This window comes from Miniopterus natalensis, chromosome X (genome assembly GCF_054644295.1).
Source record: "Miniopterus natalensis isolate mMinNat1 chromosome X, mMinNat1.hap1, whole genome shotgun sequence".
NCBI classification, from domain to species: Eukaryota; Metazoa; Chordata; class Mammalia; order Chiroptera; family Miniopteridae; genus Miniopterus; species Miniopterus natalensis.
Genome location: NC_142103.1, coordinates 16,462,235 through 16,478,371, shown reverse-complemented (window position 1 = coordinate 16,478,371; position 16,137 = coordinate 16,462,235). Strand labels below are relative to the sequence as shown.

The following is a 16,137-nucleotide window of genomic DNA, read 5'->3' as shown; positions in this document are numbered from 1 at the left end:
TGGCCTGCAGCGGCCAAATGTTGGATCAGGAGACGTTCTCCAGTCTTTTCCACAAGGGCTCCTGTGGTTCCGTGAAGACTCACAGCCCACGCTGTCCCTCCCTAGGCGCCCCTCACCCCAAATCAGCTTGCTTAATTCAGCACAGCGCCTTCCTCAGGGCAGACACTCTGCTAGAGTCGGGAGAAGTAAGTGGGGCTGGAGATTAGAACCCCATTCCACACCCATGCCCACGACCAGCACCTTCTTTCCCATAGTGCCTCCATGTTTTGGCCACACCCTGGCTGCTTTCCCGCCTAAGCAAGTCCCACCCACCGCGACTAGCCTTGGCAAGGGGGGTCAGAGGGGGAGGGAGGGGAGGACGACTGTGGAATACAGCCAATAATAATCATCTAAATCTAGCCCATAGGCATTGAATTTGTCTCACACCAGTTATAAGCAGTACCAGGCTCCGAAAAGAGAACCAGCCTCAGCCTTTGCAGGCAGCTGAGTTCCCGACCATCACAGTTCATTCGACTGGCGCTCCACCTTGGCTGCATTCCAGCCATGGAGCTTCCACCCAAGGTGAACTACTATGACCTCAGCTTTCGCAAACAATTCGAAATTTTTGACCAAGTGGCAATAAGTTCTGAATCTGTGCAGGGTGCGGGGCCAGACGCCAAAAAAGAAGGCCACATTCAGGAAGGAGATCCGGGCCTCATGGATGACATCCACCACGAAGGCGACCAGGAAGGCAGCATCGGCCACGAAGGTGACGTCGATCACGAAGGCCACAGGAACCACGAGAGCAGAGGCGGCGACCAGGAGCCGGGGCAGCAGCTGGCTGAGATGGCCCAGGTGGCGGCTGCCGCGGCACCGCAACGCCAGAACCGGCAGCCACAACTTGAAAGCGGAGAGTTCACTCCGGTCCAAGTGCGGGAGCTGGAAAGCATTTATGAACACACTCAAGACCCAGACTGGTTCACAGGGTAAGTGGCTGCCCAAAGAGGTGCCCAGTTCTCCAAGGGGTCTGGGCTTATTTCTAGGCACATTTGTCTCTGCCCTGTGCCTTCTCCTTCTCTTTCTAAGCCAGAAAAGCTACCTGTGCTCCAGGGTTGGGGGAGGGGGAAACCTTCTGAGCATCAGGGAAATAGTTTCGTACAGTCGGCACATGAATCCAGTTTGGTTACTGGTCAGTGGTCTTTTATTAAGTTATAGTAATTTGTACTTAAAGATAAATTCTGCTATCTTAACCACTTCTCAGTGTACAGTTCAGTGGTGTTAAGTACATTCATACTGTGCAATCAATCCTCAGAACACTTTTCCTCTTGTAAAACTAAAACTGGACACAGTAAACAACTCCATTCTCCGGCCTGGCAACCACCTTTCCACTTTCGGTTCCTAGCCATTTGAATCCTCCAGGTGCACCTAGAAGTGGCATCACACACTGGTTTTCTCTTTGTGACTGGATTATTTCACTGAGTGTAATACCCTCAAGTTTCTTCCATGCTGTAGCCTGTGATAGGATTCCTTGCTTTTTAAAGCTGAATAATATTTCATGGTGTGTAAATACCATATTTTGTTATCTATTTGTTTATTGATGGGCACTTGGGTTGCTTCTATATTTTGGGATTGTGAATAAGGCCTCTATGAACTTGGGTGTGCAAAATCAGGTGGGAGTCACTGTTTCCAATCATTTTGTGTATACCCAGAAGTGCAATTGCCAGATCATATGCTACTCCTGCTTTAAGGGTTTTGAGCAACTGCTCTATTGTTTTCCATAGTAGCTGCACAATTTTACATTTCCACTAGCAGCCATGAGGATTGCAATCTCTCCACATTCATCCCAACACTTGTTACTTTCTGCCTTTTTGATATTAGCTGTCTCAGTGGACGTGAAGGGGCATCTTATGGTTTTGATTGGCATTTCCCTATGGATAAGTGATGTTGAGCATCTTTTAATGTGCTTTTTCAAGTGCTTTGCCCATTTTAATTTTTTAAAAAATATATATATTTATTGATTTCAGAGAGAGAACAGGAGAGGGAGAGAGAGACAGAAACATCAATGATGAGAGTCATTGATCGAGCCCACAACCTGGGCATGTGCCCTGACCGGGAATCGAACCCCGATCACCTGGATCCCAGGTCGATGCTCAACTGCTGAGCCACGCCCAGCCTGGCCATTTTAATTTTTTAAGAGACTAATTTATTGTTCCTAATTTCTATTATGTTAAAATACAGATAGCACAAAGTTTATTATCTTAACTATTTTTAACCACAATTCAGTGGCATTAAGTACATTCTTCTTACTGTGCAACCATCACCACCATCCATCTGCACAGCCCTTCCTCCTGTAAACCTGAAACTCTGTAGTGTAACACCCATAGGAGCACCTCATACAAGTGGAATCAGGTGGCACCATTTTACATTCCCAATAAGAGTGCACAAAGGTTTAATTTCTTCATGTCCTCCACAACAATCATTATTTTCTGATTTTTTTGGCAGTACCCATTCTAATGGGATGAGGTGCTATCAGTGTGGGTTTTATTTTAATTTCTTAAATTATTAAATAATGCCGTTGAGCATCTTTTCATGTGTTTAGTGGCCATTTGTATATCACCTTTGGAGAAAGGTGTATTCAAGGCCTTGCCTTTTTTTCATCTGGGTGTTTTCTCATTGTTCTGTTGCAGGGTCCTCAATATATTCTGGACATAAACTCTTTATCAGATATATGACTTGCAAATATTTTCTCCCACCCCGTGGGTGCCTTCTCACTCTACTGGTTGGGTTCTTTCAATGCTCATAAGTTTTTAATTTTGATGTGATCCAGTTTATCTATTTTTTCTTTACTGCCTATGTTGGTGAATCTGATTTTGTAAATAGGATTTTTGGAATCAGGGTGTGGAGATTGAGATACTGTCAAACAATTGCAATGCTGACTTTTTATTTCAGACTTTTGTAATTGCTTCATCAGAGATTTTTGCATTAACTCTTATATTTTTCTAAAGTTCACAAAAGTTATTTATCTGACCACTGAGTTGTTGGTGTCACCTTAAATTTTGAGGAGCAACCATCTATAAAGCAAGCCTTGTGCTGGGAAAGACAGAATAGTTTGCTGTGGAGGTTCTTGAGGGGAGAATGCAAATTTTAAATGTACCCATGTATTTCATTTTTTCACAACTCCAAATACTAAACATTTGTGGTTTTCTCCCTTCAGAAGGATCATTGCCAGACGCATAGGTGACACTGAAGACAGAGTGCAGGTCAGTAAACCTGAAAAAGCCCTTTGGCAGGGGAGCCATCCTAAAACCTGTCTCAAGCCTTGGATACCTTTGTCCTAGACCTTATGTTGCTATGTCTCCTTGTCTGTCTTATTTTGGCAAATAAATTTTCCCCATAGGAATTTTTGTGGCAAGTGATGGAACACATAAACTCCAGTTCATGGTTATTTCCCATCACCAGATAGAACAGGATTTCTTAAACGAAAAGCTAAAATGAACTGTTTTGCACAGTTTGTGTACAAAATTAAATATATATTATTTACGAACATGTAGATATTTATGTCTGTAACCATATACATATATATATGTATGTATACACACACACACACGTATAAAGTGTATTTTTGGGGAGAAGGACAATTTCCCACTTCCTTTCTTAGTTCTTCTGGTTGGCCTAACCAATGAAGTGACACAAGACAGATTAGCCGGGAATATGAAGAATTCATACACACAGATGTCTCACAAAAATGGGGTCTAAGGAAATATCCCAAGCAGACAGCTTTTATCCTATTTAGGGAAAGTAACAATATATTTGTGAGGAGTGGACAAGACAAAGAGACTTAGACTTGGGTGCTCATTCAGCAAAGAATCTAAGAAGAGTTGGGCTGAGAGGAGAAATTAGTAAAGAATTAATGAGACATGTTTGTATAGCCTCTGGGTCCTAAATTCCCTGTCTCTGGCTCTGAGGATGTCTCTTACTCCTGGTGCAGGGAGGGCACCTTTCAAATGGGAGATTTATTTCCTGGTTTCAGGGTGACAGTGCAAAGTCAGAACGTTCTTTTTGCACCAGCTGTTTGTCAAGTAAGTTTCATTAAAAACAATCAATAGGCCACATCGGCATAATTTGGGGCCACGTGCCTTGAGCCACATCAGTACATTCAGTAAACTTCAACTCCTAGCACTGGTACCCCTAAGGACCACTCCTCCAGGGAGCTTTGTTGGGGCTCAGCCTGACTTTGGAAGTATTCAAATTAATGCACAGACGAGCAGGTTATAAGAGGGTCCAATTGTACTGAATCATTTAGAGCCAAGCTTAAGCTGTTAGCTAAATCAACACATTTATAAATATTGGGGTAGTGAAGTAACTTTTCCAGAAAACGCTCTAAATTGGCACTGTTCAATCAGTGTGCTGGGGCAGGCACACTGGTGTTCTGCAAGAACTTTCAAAACATGCAGTACCTGATCAGTCAGGGGCACTGACTTTTTCCCCCTTAGATTGTCATATACAAAACTGACAACAGCCAACACAATAGTCTTCCCATGTGAATCAATCAAAATTATATCTATATTTTTTGTCAGATCTGTAAAATGTACAATATCTGTTTTGGTGCGGGACAGAATTTGAGTAATTAGTTGATGTGTTCCATGAGATGAAAAGGGTTGAAAGTTGCTGCTCTGTACGAACAATTTATGTTGAAGCTGAGACTGACGGGGAAGACAGCTTACCTGTTCCATCACCTGGTTTCCTTCTTTTGTTTTTAAGTGTTTGGTTAGGCACTGCAAAGAGTGGCAGCCCCAAACTGCACATTTCTGAAACCCGTTGATATTTCAACCTGAAAACATTGCTGGAACAATCACATGCTGAGAATGGAGGGAAAGTTTACAAGCTTTGGAAGTCAGTCCACAGAAAAAACAAATGAACAAAAAGTAATGTGAATTGAGCTAAGAAGGGTGAAAAGGTTAGAGAACAGTTACATGCAATCAAAAGAGGTCTTTCATATCTTACACAAATTCAGCCTTATGAATCTAAGAAATGCACAAGTGAATATTCTCATGAGGAATTTCTAACATCTAAGGTGTTTTTTCCATTTTGATGGTACCGTTTTGAAGAGGCGAGTTTTGTGGAATTTGTTTGGTGGCAAGATGTGGCCCCCTTTGCAATAGATTCATAGCTGTGTTAATTCCACATACTTTTTCCCCTCTTGCAGGCTGTGAAGGCTAATGTGTAGGTCATGGGATCAAAAGTTGTATCAAAGTGGTATTTGCCTAAAGGGAAGTGAAGAAAATCAGGCTGGGTTTCTGAGCTTTGCTACAGAGTGCATGTGTGAGTGCAGTGATGGACTTGGGCTGCAGCCCAACAAAGCAGGCCATTGAGTACTGGCATCCTGACACCACAGACTGGCTCACAGGCCTGGCTCAGGTTGGAAAGGTTGGGAGGAGGTTGAGAGCACTTTCTCAGGCTGACAAAGCCTGTGCAGAACTAAAGAAAGAACATAAGGTTTGGTGACTTGCTTTTCCCCTTCCATGGGCTTCCATGGTGCTCTCTCAATGGCATTTGGAAGGGAATAGGAACCTGGAGAAAAAAAATCAGGGGCAAAACTTAGTGTTCTCATCTATTTTCAACCCCTACAGCATGAATTTCCACAAAAGCTTAGTACATGGTTTCCTCCTTTCTTTTGCAAATAGAACAGTTTTGTGAAACAAGTACTGGGAATACAGACCCAATATCAGCCCATACCAGAGCTAGCTGTGGACTTCAGTTATGTTTATGGGATTTTGACCACTGGTATATTTGCATCCTCCCAAAGCTTCTTTAGACAATATATTCATGCAGCAGAAAGAGTACAAATCCTAAGAGGCGAGGGCAAAGCCAGGACTCACACAGAGAGACATGACCCTTTTTGTCACTTAAAATGTGCAGTTTGGAAGCTTCAAATATTTATTTATTTATTTATTTATTTATTTATTTATTAAAAAATATATCTTTATTGATTTCAGAGAGAGGAAAGGAGAGGGACAGAGAGAGATAGAAACATCAATGATGAGAGAGTCATTGATCGGCTGCAGCCCACAACCTGGGCATGTGCCCTGACCGGGAATTGAACCCTGATCGCCTGGATCCTAGGTCAATGCTCAACCACTGAGCCATGACTGGCCGGGCAACTTCAAATATTTAAATACAACATACACCCCATTAACTAGGACACAGAGAAGACAGACAAGTCTAACTTACTGTTTCTTTGTGGAAAGAGTTGGCAGATATTCAAGGAAGAAAAAGTTATGATCCCTTACCTTGGTAGCCCATTATCTTCCTGAAATATGTGTTCCACCATTTGCCTTAAGGATAAGGGATGGGGTTGGGACTTCTGGTTGAGTAGCAGGGGCTAGGATAACCTGCCATTGTGGAAAGCAGCAGCTCTGGTCCAGGGTCCTGGAATTGTAGCCAGAGCAGAGTGAGCTGACCTGGTCCTGAGCCCAGGATGGTTTTTAGGGTGGGTTAGAGTGGAGTGTGAAGAATTAACAATGGTTATGCCCTGGCTGGGTGGCTCAGTTGGTTGGGACATTGTCCTGTGCACCAAAAGGGTTGTGGGTTCAATTCCCAGTCTCGGCACATACTTGGGTTGCAGGTTCCACCTGGCTATTGGGGTGTACAGGAGGCAAACAATGGATGTTTTTCTCTTGCATCAATGCCCCTCTCTATCTCCCTTCCTCTCTCTGAAAATCTATAGAAACACACCTTCAGGTAAGGTTTTTAAAAAAGGAATTGACAACGATTACAATGGTATACCTCTCTCTCCTAAATTTTGGATAGCCAAAGATGTTTTTGAGAGTCTTTGGAAATTGGCAGTTGGTCGAGTTGGACTCCACAGTGTTTAACACTACAGGCTAGAATGATAAGGCAGTCTCCCGGGCTTTCAGCAACTCTCACTTCGCAGTAGACAAGCCACAAACTCCATGGGTCCCATGACTAGGCCTTCCTTACTGGAGCACCTTTTTAACTCTGAAAAGGTTTCAGAGGACTAATGACCTCTTTGACATCCTGGAAGAAAACCTTCTATCTAAAAAGCCAATATGTTCCTTCCTATTAAGAATATACTTCATGCAGAAGATAGGATTTTCAAATAGGGAGCCTTTACCCTCAATATGACTTAAAACAAGGCCCCCTATTTATCATGCCCAAATTCCTCCCACACAGAAGGTGACACTATCCCTAGTGAGGAGGGGACAGAAGCCAGCTTAACTGCTAATAGTCAGCTATCAAGATACAGACCTTTCTTTATCCTGTTACCAAGAAATGGTGCAACTCAAGCTACACTTGCATCCAAGATGTGACACAAGCCATTAGAATATTAAAATTGGGAGCAATAGGCCTGTTGAAGCAATTAACACATAACTGGTGCACACCAGAGGTGAGCTGAAGGAGGTGGTGGTATTAACTTCCCTGAGGTATTTTAGCAATAAGTAAAGAACTTCTGATTCAGTTGTAAGCCTGAATGGCATATAATGTTGCATGTTGTGATTCTTTCTATGATGACACTAACTGTTCAATATACTAACTCAACCCCTTTTTCCCCTCTGATTGTAGAATTGGTTCAAGAATAAGAGGGCTAAGGACTGGAGAAATGTGAGATATCGATGCTGAGGAATGTACCACCTGCTACGCAGAACCACCTCTACTTTACAGTGTTGGAGCGGTCCTAGAATGTGATCCTTGTTCAGGAGCCTGAGTGGAGACCATTTCTTCTTGTGCAACTCACCCCTATGCCACCCATGCCACCCTCACCCCCTCTGCACTTGTGTTTTCAATAAAGAGGTACATTCTCAATATATTTGTCTCTGTGTCACATGTGGGACAAGTAGGGTATGTATGGAAATTGTGAAGGAAGTGCCATTTTAAATGAATGACAAGGAGGCCTCCTTTCATGAGATGATCCAAATCACTGTCAGTAGGCCCTGCACATCACTGAAATTTCCCAGGTGCCCATGGTGAGTGTGCACTGACCCATACCTTCTCTACTCCCACCTTCATCCCATCCTCATCCCCACCCTGCCTCTTTAGACAATAAATATGTGCCAGATTGGGCAGGGTATGTCATCACTGAGGGAACAGTGTGTTTCTTGAGAAGGAGAGCTCTTTTCATGCTGACAAGTTCAGGCTGAATACTTGACTCAAAGGGAATCACCCAAGAAGGCTACTCACGGGGCTTTATGGAAGGTGACCATCAAACCCTCATCCCACGTGCTGCAAATCCCGGTCACCATCTTCCCTCTGTGGGAGGAGATTGGGGAATATTCTGGCCAAGGGTTCTGCTGCTTACAAAGAACACAGAAAAGATTCCATCAAGGCCACAAAGAGTCTCTTCCCCCTTTCCTCCCCTCTCCCCCCACCAGCCTAGGAAAGCCTATTATCACTCCTTATGCAGCTCAGAAGCCACCTATCACGCCTTCAAATGTATCTTGTCACCTTCCACATCCTTGAGAGAACCCCAGATCCTGCTGCTGAACACCAGAAGGGAACTTTGGGTATAATGCTGCTCAAACCAGCATAAGGAGATGGTCTCCTGAGCAGTGTTGCAGAAGAATCACTCATTGGAAGGAATCAGTTGTACTTTCCCTGGCTCCTGCTGGCCTCTTTGTGTGAAACTGTTAAGTAGGGGGCAAATGAGGTTAGGAGAGTGAACAGGCCAGGCCCACTTTTTAAAAAGCATTATGTTCTTCTCAGCTGAACCTTTGTTTTGGAATAATTGTTCACAATGTGATGCTCCTTTAATGGAGCTTTATGTTAAGTGTGACCAATTGTGAGCCCTAACCTGTTTTGCTCAGTGGTTAAAGTGTCGGCCCTAGGACCAAAGGGTCTTGGGTTCTATTCTGGTCAAGGGCAGGTACCTGAGTTGCAGGCTCAATCCCTGGCCCTGGTCAGGGCATGTGCGGGAGGCAACCAATTGATGTGTCTCTCTCACACTGATGTTCTCTCTCTCTCTCTCTCTCTCTCCTGCTCTCTCTGAAAAACAATGGAAAAAATATCCTCATGTCAGGATAAAAAACAACAACTGACTAATTGTGGACACCACAGTCATCCTATGGAGTGATTGCAATGACTGAAGGGAAGGTGCCATGCTGACATCAGAATTTCCTTTCTGAAGGGAGTTAACCAAAGATCAGTTTCTCTGTGCTTCTGCATTCCTAGTGTGAAGGGAGGCTCCATTTTCATGGGAAAGCATACAGTCTTTGCCATGGTGTCTACTAATTTTTATTCCTTTCTTCTTCTGACCTTTCTCACTTGTGGGTGTCCATTTTCTCCAACGTGGTGTGTGTGATTTCGGGCTTCTATAAAGAGAAAGATGTCATTACTACCCAGAGACCCCAGGCCTTGTTGAGGGTGGGGGAAATAGGAGAATGTCCCACATGTGCTCATTCCAATTCTCACCAGATGATTTTGAAGTCAACATTTCTCTCATTTCCTAGTGTTGACCAACTTTCCTTATCTTTTAAGCATGAGGCTTCTCAATGCTTTAAGTACCCACTGAACTTCAGGGCCTGTTAAATAATCTCTAGGACACAGTCAGGCCCAGTCCTGATTTCTTCTCTGATCTGGCCACAGCTCAAAGAACCACATTCGGCCTTCCCACCTAAGACTGAAAGCGAGGGAATACTCAGCACACATCCCTCCTGACCCTCACACCCAGTCTGACACACACACAAAGAGCATTCTTTGTTCATGCCCAGGCTGCCTGAAAGGAAAGGAAGAGTGAATCTATTTCCTGTGACTGGATGGTGTCTTTGTCATAGACACTACTCTTTAAACATGTCTGGCCTGGCTGGGCATGGCTCAGCTGTTGAGCATTGACCTAGAGTCCACAAGATCGTGGTTCAATTCCCGGTCAGGGCATGTGCCCAGGTGCGTGCTTGATCCCCAGTCGGGGGCATGCAGCAGGCAGCCGATCGATGCCAACTCTCATCATTGATGTTTCTATCTATCTCTCTTTCTCTCTCTCTCTCCCTCTCTCTTCCTCTCTCTGAAATCAGCAAAGATATATTTAAAAAAGAAAAAAAATGCCTACTTCTTTCAGGTGCTAGATGGATTAAAGGCCAAGTGGTGGCATGAGACATAAGAAATATGCAAAACATTGCTATATATAATAATTTACCCTTAGCCTAGGTTTGCAGAGAGAGATGACTTCTAAAGTTATTCCCCCAAATTAACTAATACCCCCAAAAGAATTTCTCTCAATGTGCACTTCACATACTGGGAAAGTGCAGATCAGAAGTTCACTGTGGTAATATGAGGAAATAACTTGGATTTATAAAACATCTTTAGAAACTGGCCACAGACAAATCCATTGACCTTAGCCAAGTTGACTTTGTAAATGTTAATTGTGGCTGGAAAGTTGTAAGCACGATCTCACAGGGTTGAAGAACATCCAGCGCTCAGGCCTTTTACTGCTGGCACAATCATTTGGTCTGGCCCTGCCAAGGAACTGAAGGCAGGGCTCAAAATTCAATAAATCTAGGAGCTTTTTTCATAGCTAATTTTTAAGTTGATAATTTAGTATGGCCCAAGAATGATGTTATGAATATCCAAATGGCCCTTGGCAGAATAAAGGTTCCCTACCCCTGTAAGGAGTTCAGTAGGTTTGGCAGGTATAGTTGTCTAATAGCTCTGGATGTGGTCTTGCTTTCCAAGGTTTTCCACAATAAAGAACACAAGCCAGTGACCTTTCCAAATATTTAAGTGGAAGATCAAATTAAGTAGGAGGAATGTATGAGCTATTTAGGAGGAAAGTTTTTTAAAAATGACATTTATGTAAGCTGGATCTTAATTCAGACAAATATAATGTAATCAGAACCTTGGATATCTGACTTGGAAGTACCTGTCAATCAAAATTCCAAGCAACTATTTTATCTACAAGCACTTAGAACAACGGGAAGGGGAAAGGAAGGGACCATAAACAATTCTTTATTGGGTGATACAAGAGTGTGTTCCCTCCAAATAGATGTGAAAGCAACATTTGAAATAAAGTGAAGAGTTACTATGAATGTGTACAAAACTGGGTAGTGAAGTCCTCAGTTTTTTCAAACAGGAACAGGAATCCATTTCCTGAATTGTGAGCACACATACAGAACTACTGTTTATGATGCAGTCATTCCATGCTGCTGGGACCCCTCTAGGAAATGCTGCAATACTGCAAATGAGATCATGGAGATAACACAGAGCCCTTCACTGGATGCTTGATCGATAAGTTCATCTTTGTCTCATTTGACTTCCCATAGCCCAGGGAATGGACTGAGCTTCTCCAAACCTTGAGTGGACACCTCTGGGGTCAGTTGCTGTGATCACATAACCTTCATCCTAAGAATGCTGTGTGCCATAACTTTTATTTTTCATTGAAGACTTCCCCTATGCCCCCTCATCCCATTAAGCCAGGGCAGAAGGTGTTCCAATGAGAAGGAATCCTTGCCTCAGCCACCTGCTCTTGGGAGACTCATACTTCTTTTCTTTTGTGGAACTTTCACACAAGATCATCATTTGGCAAGTGAAACAAATATTGAGGGGCCTGGCAGTAAAAGGGTGAAAATGATGGAGAATCAGTGTCATCATTCTTGCTGCTCTTCCAAGCAAAGGAATTCCTTTTCTCCTGGAGGATGCTCGGGTTAAAAGAAGAAACCACAATAGTCTGTCTGCCTTTAGGGGACTTTTGTGGGTATCCAGTCCTTTCCCTTCACATTACAGATAAGAGAGCACAAGCCCAGGACAGCAGCCTGGCCTGCAAGAGAGATCATGCAGACTTCCTTCCAGAGACGGCCAGACTCTGCGTGGCCATGCCCTCCCCTGTCCCAGAGCTGCCTGTATATGTGCAGTGCACACCCAGGTTCAGCTCTTCAACACACCCTCTCCATCCCGCACAGAACCCTTTCTTTGAAAGGGCTGGGAACTCAAGTTTTCTCACCCAGCCTCAGCACTAAGCCACCGCCCCCACCCCCAGGCATTCAGTATCCTGGTGTTCACTCTTGCACAGCAAACATCAGAGCCTTGGGAGAGTGATTCAGGTTGTATTCTTCCCACAAAGGCTGAGTGCAATTCCAGTGCAACAGGCATCCTTTCCTCCCATCTCTTTGCAAAGCTCAGCCTGCCACCTGGCAGCACAGCTCAGGAACAGCAGCCTGCTCTGCACATGTGATGAAAGAACTTTTTAGGAAAGCAGGCTGATGGCCTGGAAACCTTCATTATGCCAATAGGAATGCAGAAGACTTTCTGGAAGTACTTTCTTTTGTGTTTCACAAACAAGGGGACACTAGTGATTTAAAAGGAGGTATTCAGGCACGGGGATCCTATTACTACACCTGGCTTCCTCCAAAGCTCAGCCCCTAGACAAAACTAAAGCCTGTGTGAGAACCACAGAGTTGGGACATGATTTTCAATTTCAGGCCCAAGAATCTTGGTTTGTGGTGGGGTTGGGGTAGAGGCAAGGTAGAGACCAAGGAAGGGTCTCTGTGCCATTCCCTTTCAGCATTGTAGAAAAAGGAGTGAAGCAAAGGATATTTTGAAATCGGAAGTGGAAAGGAAGCTGTGGAGACCTACGGGGAGAGAGAAATCCATGCTGATGGCTGTGCACAGAGCTTTTGGGGGTAGGAGTGGCTGGTGTAGGGATCTGAGTGGTAAGCTGGATTAGGAAGTAGCCCGTGGGAGGGGGGCTTTATAAAACAAGATACAGAGAAGGGAAAACCTCAGGTTCATATTCAAATAAGTCCTTCACATCTTCCACAGATCCCATCACAAGGTCAAGCACCAGAGCTGTCTTTTTATCTCTGGGCCAACCTCCTGTTAACTCAGATGCTCACTTTAAGGATTTTCACAGGGATTGAAATACTCACAGGTTAGGAGCAAAGGTGAAGATAGAGAGTGGGGTTCAAAGAGAGATTATTGTCCTTGCTAGTTTGGCTCAGTGTTAGAGTGTCGGCTTGGGCACTGAAGAGTCCCGGTTTCGATTCTGGCCAAGGGCAAGTACCTGGGTTGCAGGCCTGATCCTCCCTCCCAGAGTCGGGGTGCGTGCGGGAGGCAACCAATCGATGTGTCTTTCTCACATTGATGTTTCTCTCTCTCTCTCCCTTCCACTCTCTCTCAAATGCAATGGGAAAAAATATTCTAGGGTGAGGATTAAAAAAAAAATCAAGATTGTTTCTGGGCCTGTCCCCAGTCCCAACACCCCAAGTAATACCCATGTTCTATTTCATTGTTCTAACCAGAGGAAATTTGCAAGGATGTCACAGGAATTCCATAGACCTACCCAGTCTTGCCAAAGCCTCAACACCAACAAGTATTCAGACAGAAATAATGCAAGGTGCTAAGTGAGTTCATGCACATTCTGTTTCATTAAGGATTCACTTAAGCCTCATGCAATATTTTGGGATAAAATCAAACAGGTTAAACTATTGAATACTGATGAGGGATGTTCTGCATTTTCTAAAATCAAACAGGTTAAACTATTGAATACCGATGAGGGATGTTTTGCATTTTCTTCTGCCTGCACCTTTTAAGTGGATTCCCTTTCCTCTGCATTGTGTCCTTTCTATTAAATTCACTCATGCATCCATTCACTCTGTCTTAGAATTTAAGGCCATAGGTAACACGGAAGATACATGCACTGCAATAAGAGAAAACAGTTAACTGTGGAGTAGGCTGTCGTTTTCCCAAGAGAAAGTGCCCTTTTCCCTGGGGGAACAGTAAGCAGTCTGTAAACACAGTCGTATCAGACTCTGGAAGTCTTGTACTTTAAAAAGCAAGACAAGATATAGCATTGATATGGTCAGAATTGCTGCCAGTTTGAATCCAAAGTTTTCAAACTGCCCAACTTTGGGTTTTCACTGTATTGGTATGGTTCGTTATGTTAAGTGTATTTTTATATGAAGGTACTTGTGGAGTGTTTTGTGCCATTTCACAGACCTGCTTTCAGAAGAAGTACAGTTATTTCCTATTTTAAAGAAAAATTAAAGACAAAAGAGGGCATGAGTGCCTCAAATGCCAAAGTTCCACATGTAAAATGTCTACTTACCCTAAAGAAATAGTAAATGAGTGACACATTTGGCTTAGAATATCATTTGTACCCTAAATGCTGCAAAAAAAAAAAAAAAAGGAAAAAAGAAAAAAAAAGAATGCCAGTGAACTGGCAGTGCAAGGGCAGAGGCTGTATCTACTCAGCTTTGTAATCCACTCCCCCGCAACCTTTTCTACCTTTTCACACATAGATATGAATTGATAGTTGTTCTTTTCTCTTTTTCTTTTTTTGGAACCTGTAACAACAGGAGCCATTGGCTGTGCTTTGGGATCTGGTTTGTTGGCCCAGTTTTCCTCATTCTCAGTCCCTCTCACACTCTGAGGAGGAGCATCAACACACTCAGCATTAGTCTCTAGCACACTCGGCCAACATCCTAAGGCCTGGTGGGCAGCAGAATATTTTACTTCTCCATCCAAGCCACCAGCGACGAGCTAGACTTGGCATTATTATCTGCCCCCGCTCTCTTTCTTACACACACACACACGCACACACACTATGGATCTGTCAAACACCATCTTCTAGCTGATTTCCTAGCCATCCTCCACAAATGAAGCAGGGTTACCCATCCCTTACGTACAGTCTGTGATGTTCCTAAACCCCATACAAAATGGTTTCTCTAATAAAATGATAGTGAGGACAGTGATGTTGGTGTTGGTAACAAAAGGGTAAATATGTTTGATATCAACCATAGGGCCATTATTAGAAGCAATTTTCCAGATCCGGGATATTAACACCTCATGGAGCATCTACAAAGCACATCCTGAAGGGAGAACCATAGAGCCCTCAGTCTGGCCTGAATCTCCTTTTCTTGAGAATAAATATAATTTTATTTTTTACCTCAGCAAGCAATCATGACGATAATACTAGAAAAAGTCAGGAAAGGGGTAAGGAGGAGGCAGCAGGGGGAACAGGTGGAAATTCACCTGGCTTCACAGCCAGAGCCCAGCACAGGGAACCCTGAACTTGCGAGGAGGACCTGCAACCAGAGACTTTGGAGTGGTGCCAGGAAGAGGACGCACACTCCACTATGGCGTCCACAGTCCCTGCAGTGCAAGCGGTCTTGGATGCACAAAGCGCTGGGCTGGGCTCTACACCTGCAGTCTGGCACCGATTCGGGACTAAAACGCTGGAGTCCTTGAACTTTCTCAAGGGGTGCACTGGGCTTCCTGCAGAGTGCATCTGACCCAGAATACCGTGCACACCCAGCCCCAAGATCCACTCCTGGCGCCCCGGGAAGCACAGCGCGCTCTGCCTTCAGAGTCCTTGCAGAACCCAGAGCAGTAAGCCCCGCAGTTCGTTTCATCTTAATTACTAGCCCGTGGCCTGCAGCGGCCAAATGTTGGATCAGGAGACGTTCTCCAGTCTTTTCCACAAGGGCTCCTGCGGTTCCGTGAAGACTCACAGCCCACGCTGTCCCTCCCTAGGCGCCCCTCACCCCAAATCAGCTTGCTTAATTCAGCACAGCGCCTTCCTCAGGGCAGACACTCTGCTAGAGTCGGGAGAAGTAAGTGGGGCTGGAGATTAGAACCCCATTCCACACCCATGCCCACGACCAGCACCTTCTTTCCCATAGTGCCTCCATGTTTTGGCCACACCCTGGCTGCTTTCCCGCCTAAGCAAGTCCCACCCACCTGGACTGACCTTGGCCGCCAGGGGGGGTGGGGAAGAAAGCCAATAGGAATCCTCTAAATCTGAGCCCGTAGGTTTGAACTGGCCACACAGCGGTTATAACCGGTACCAGGCGCCAAAAAGAGAACCAGCTTCAGCCTCGGCGGGCAGCTGGGTTCCCGACCAGCGCGGTTCCAGAAGCTGCTCGACCTTGGCTGCATTCCAGCCATGGAGCCTCCGACCTGGGTCAACAAGTTCTATGACCTGGGCTTGGGCAGCCAAGGCGAAATTTTTGAGGAAGACGCAATGAGATCTGAATCTGTGTGGGGTGTGGGGCCAGGAGAAGAAGAAGAAGGCCACGTTCAGGAAGGAGATCCGGGCCTCATGGATGACATCCACCACGAAGGCGACCAGGAAGGCGACAACGACCAGGAAGGAGACGTCGGCCAGGAAGGTGAGAACGACCGCGAAGGCCACGGGAGCCAAGAGGGCGGCGG

At 44.7% G+C, this 16,137-nt stretch overlaps 1 protein-coding gene across 1 annotated transcript; it reads left to right on the top strand.

Annotated features, from left to right (window-relative positions):
* Positions 1-543: 543 nt before the first annotated feature.
* On the top strand, positions 544-7,620 carry LOC148090418 (rhox homeobox family member 1-like). Its single transcript, XM_087829452.1, has 3 exons — positions 544-965; positions 3,194-3,239; positions 7,564-7,620. Exons 1-3 carry the CDS (start codon positions 544-546, stop codon positions 7,618-7,620), a joined length of 525 nt encoding a protein of 174 aa, XP_087685578.1.
* Positions 7,621-16,137: the final 8,517 nt, after the last annotated feature.

What these genes read in the sequence shown, in the direction of transcription:
- LOC148090418 (XM_087829452.1), top strand. Translation starts at nt 544, where the DNA reads ATGGAGCTTCCACCCAAGGTGAACTACTATGACCTCAGCTTTCGCAAA. An exon ending in GACCCAGACTGGTTCACAGG is followed by an intron (nt 966 to 3,193) that starts GTAAGTGGCTGC and finishes TTCTCCCTTCAG; the next exon opens with AAGGATCATTGCCAGACGCA. An exon ending in ACACTGAAGACAGAGTGCAG is followed by an intron (nt 3,240 to 7,563) that starts GTCAGTAAACCT and finishes CTCTGATTGTAG; the next exon opens with AATTGGTTCAAGAATAAGAG.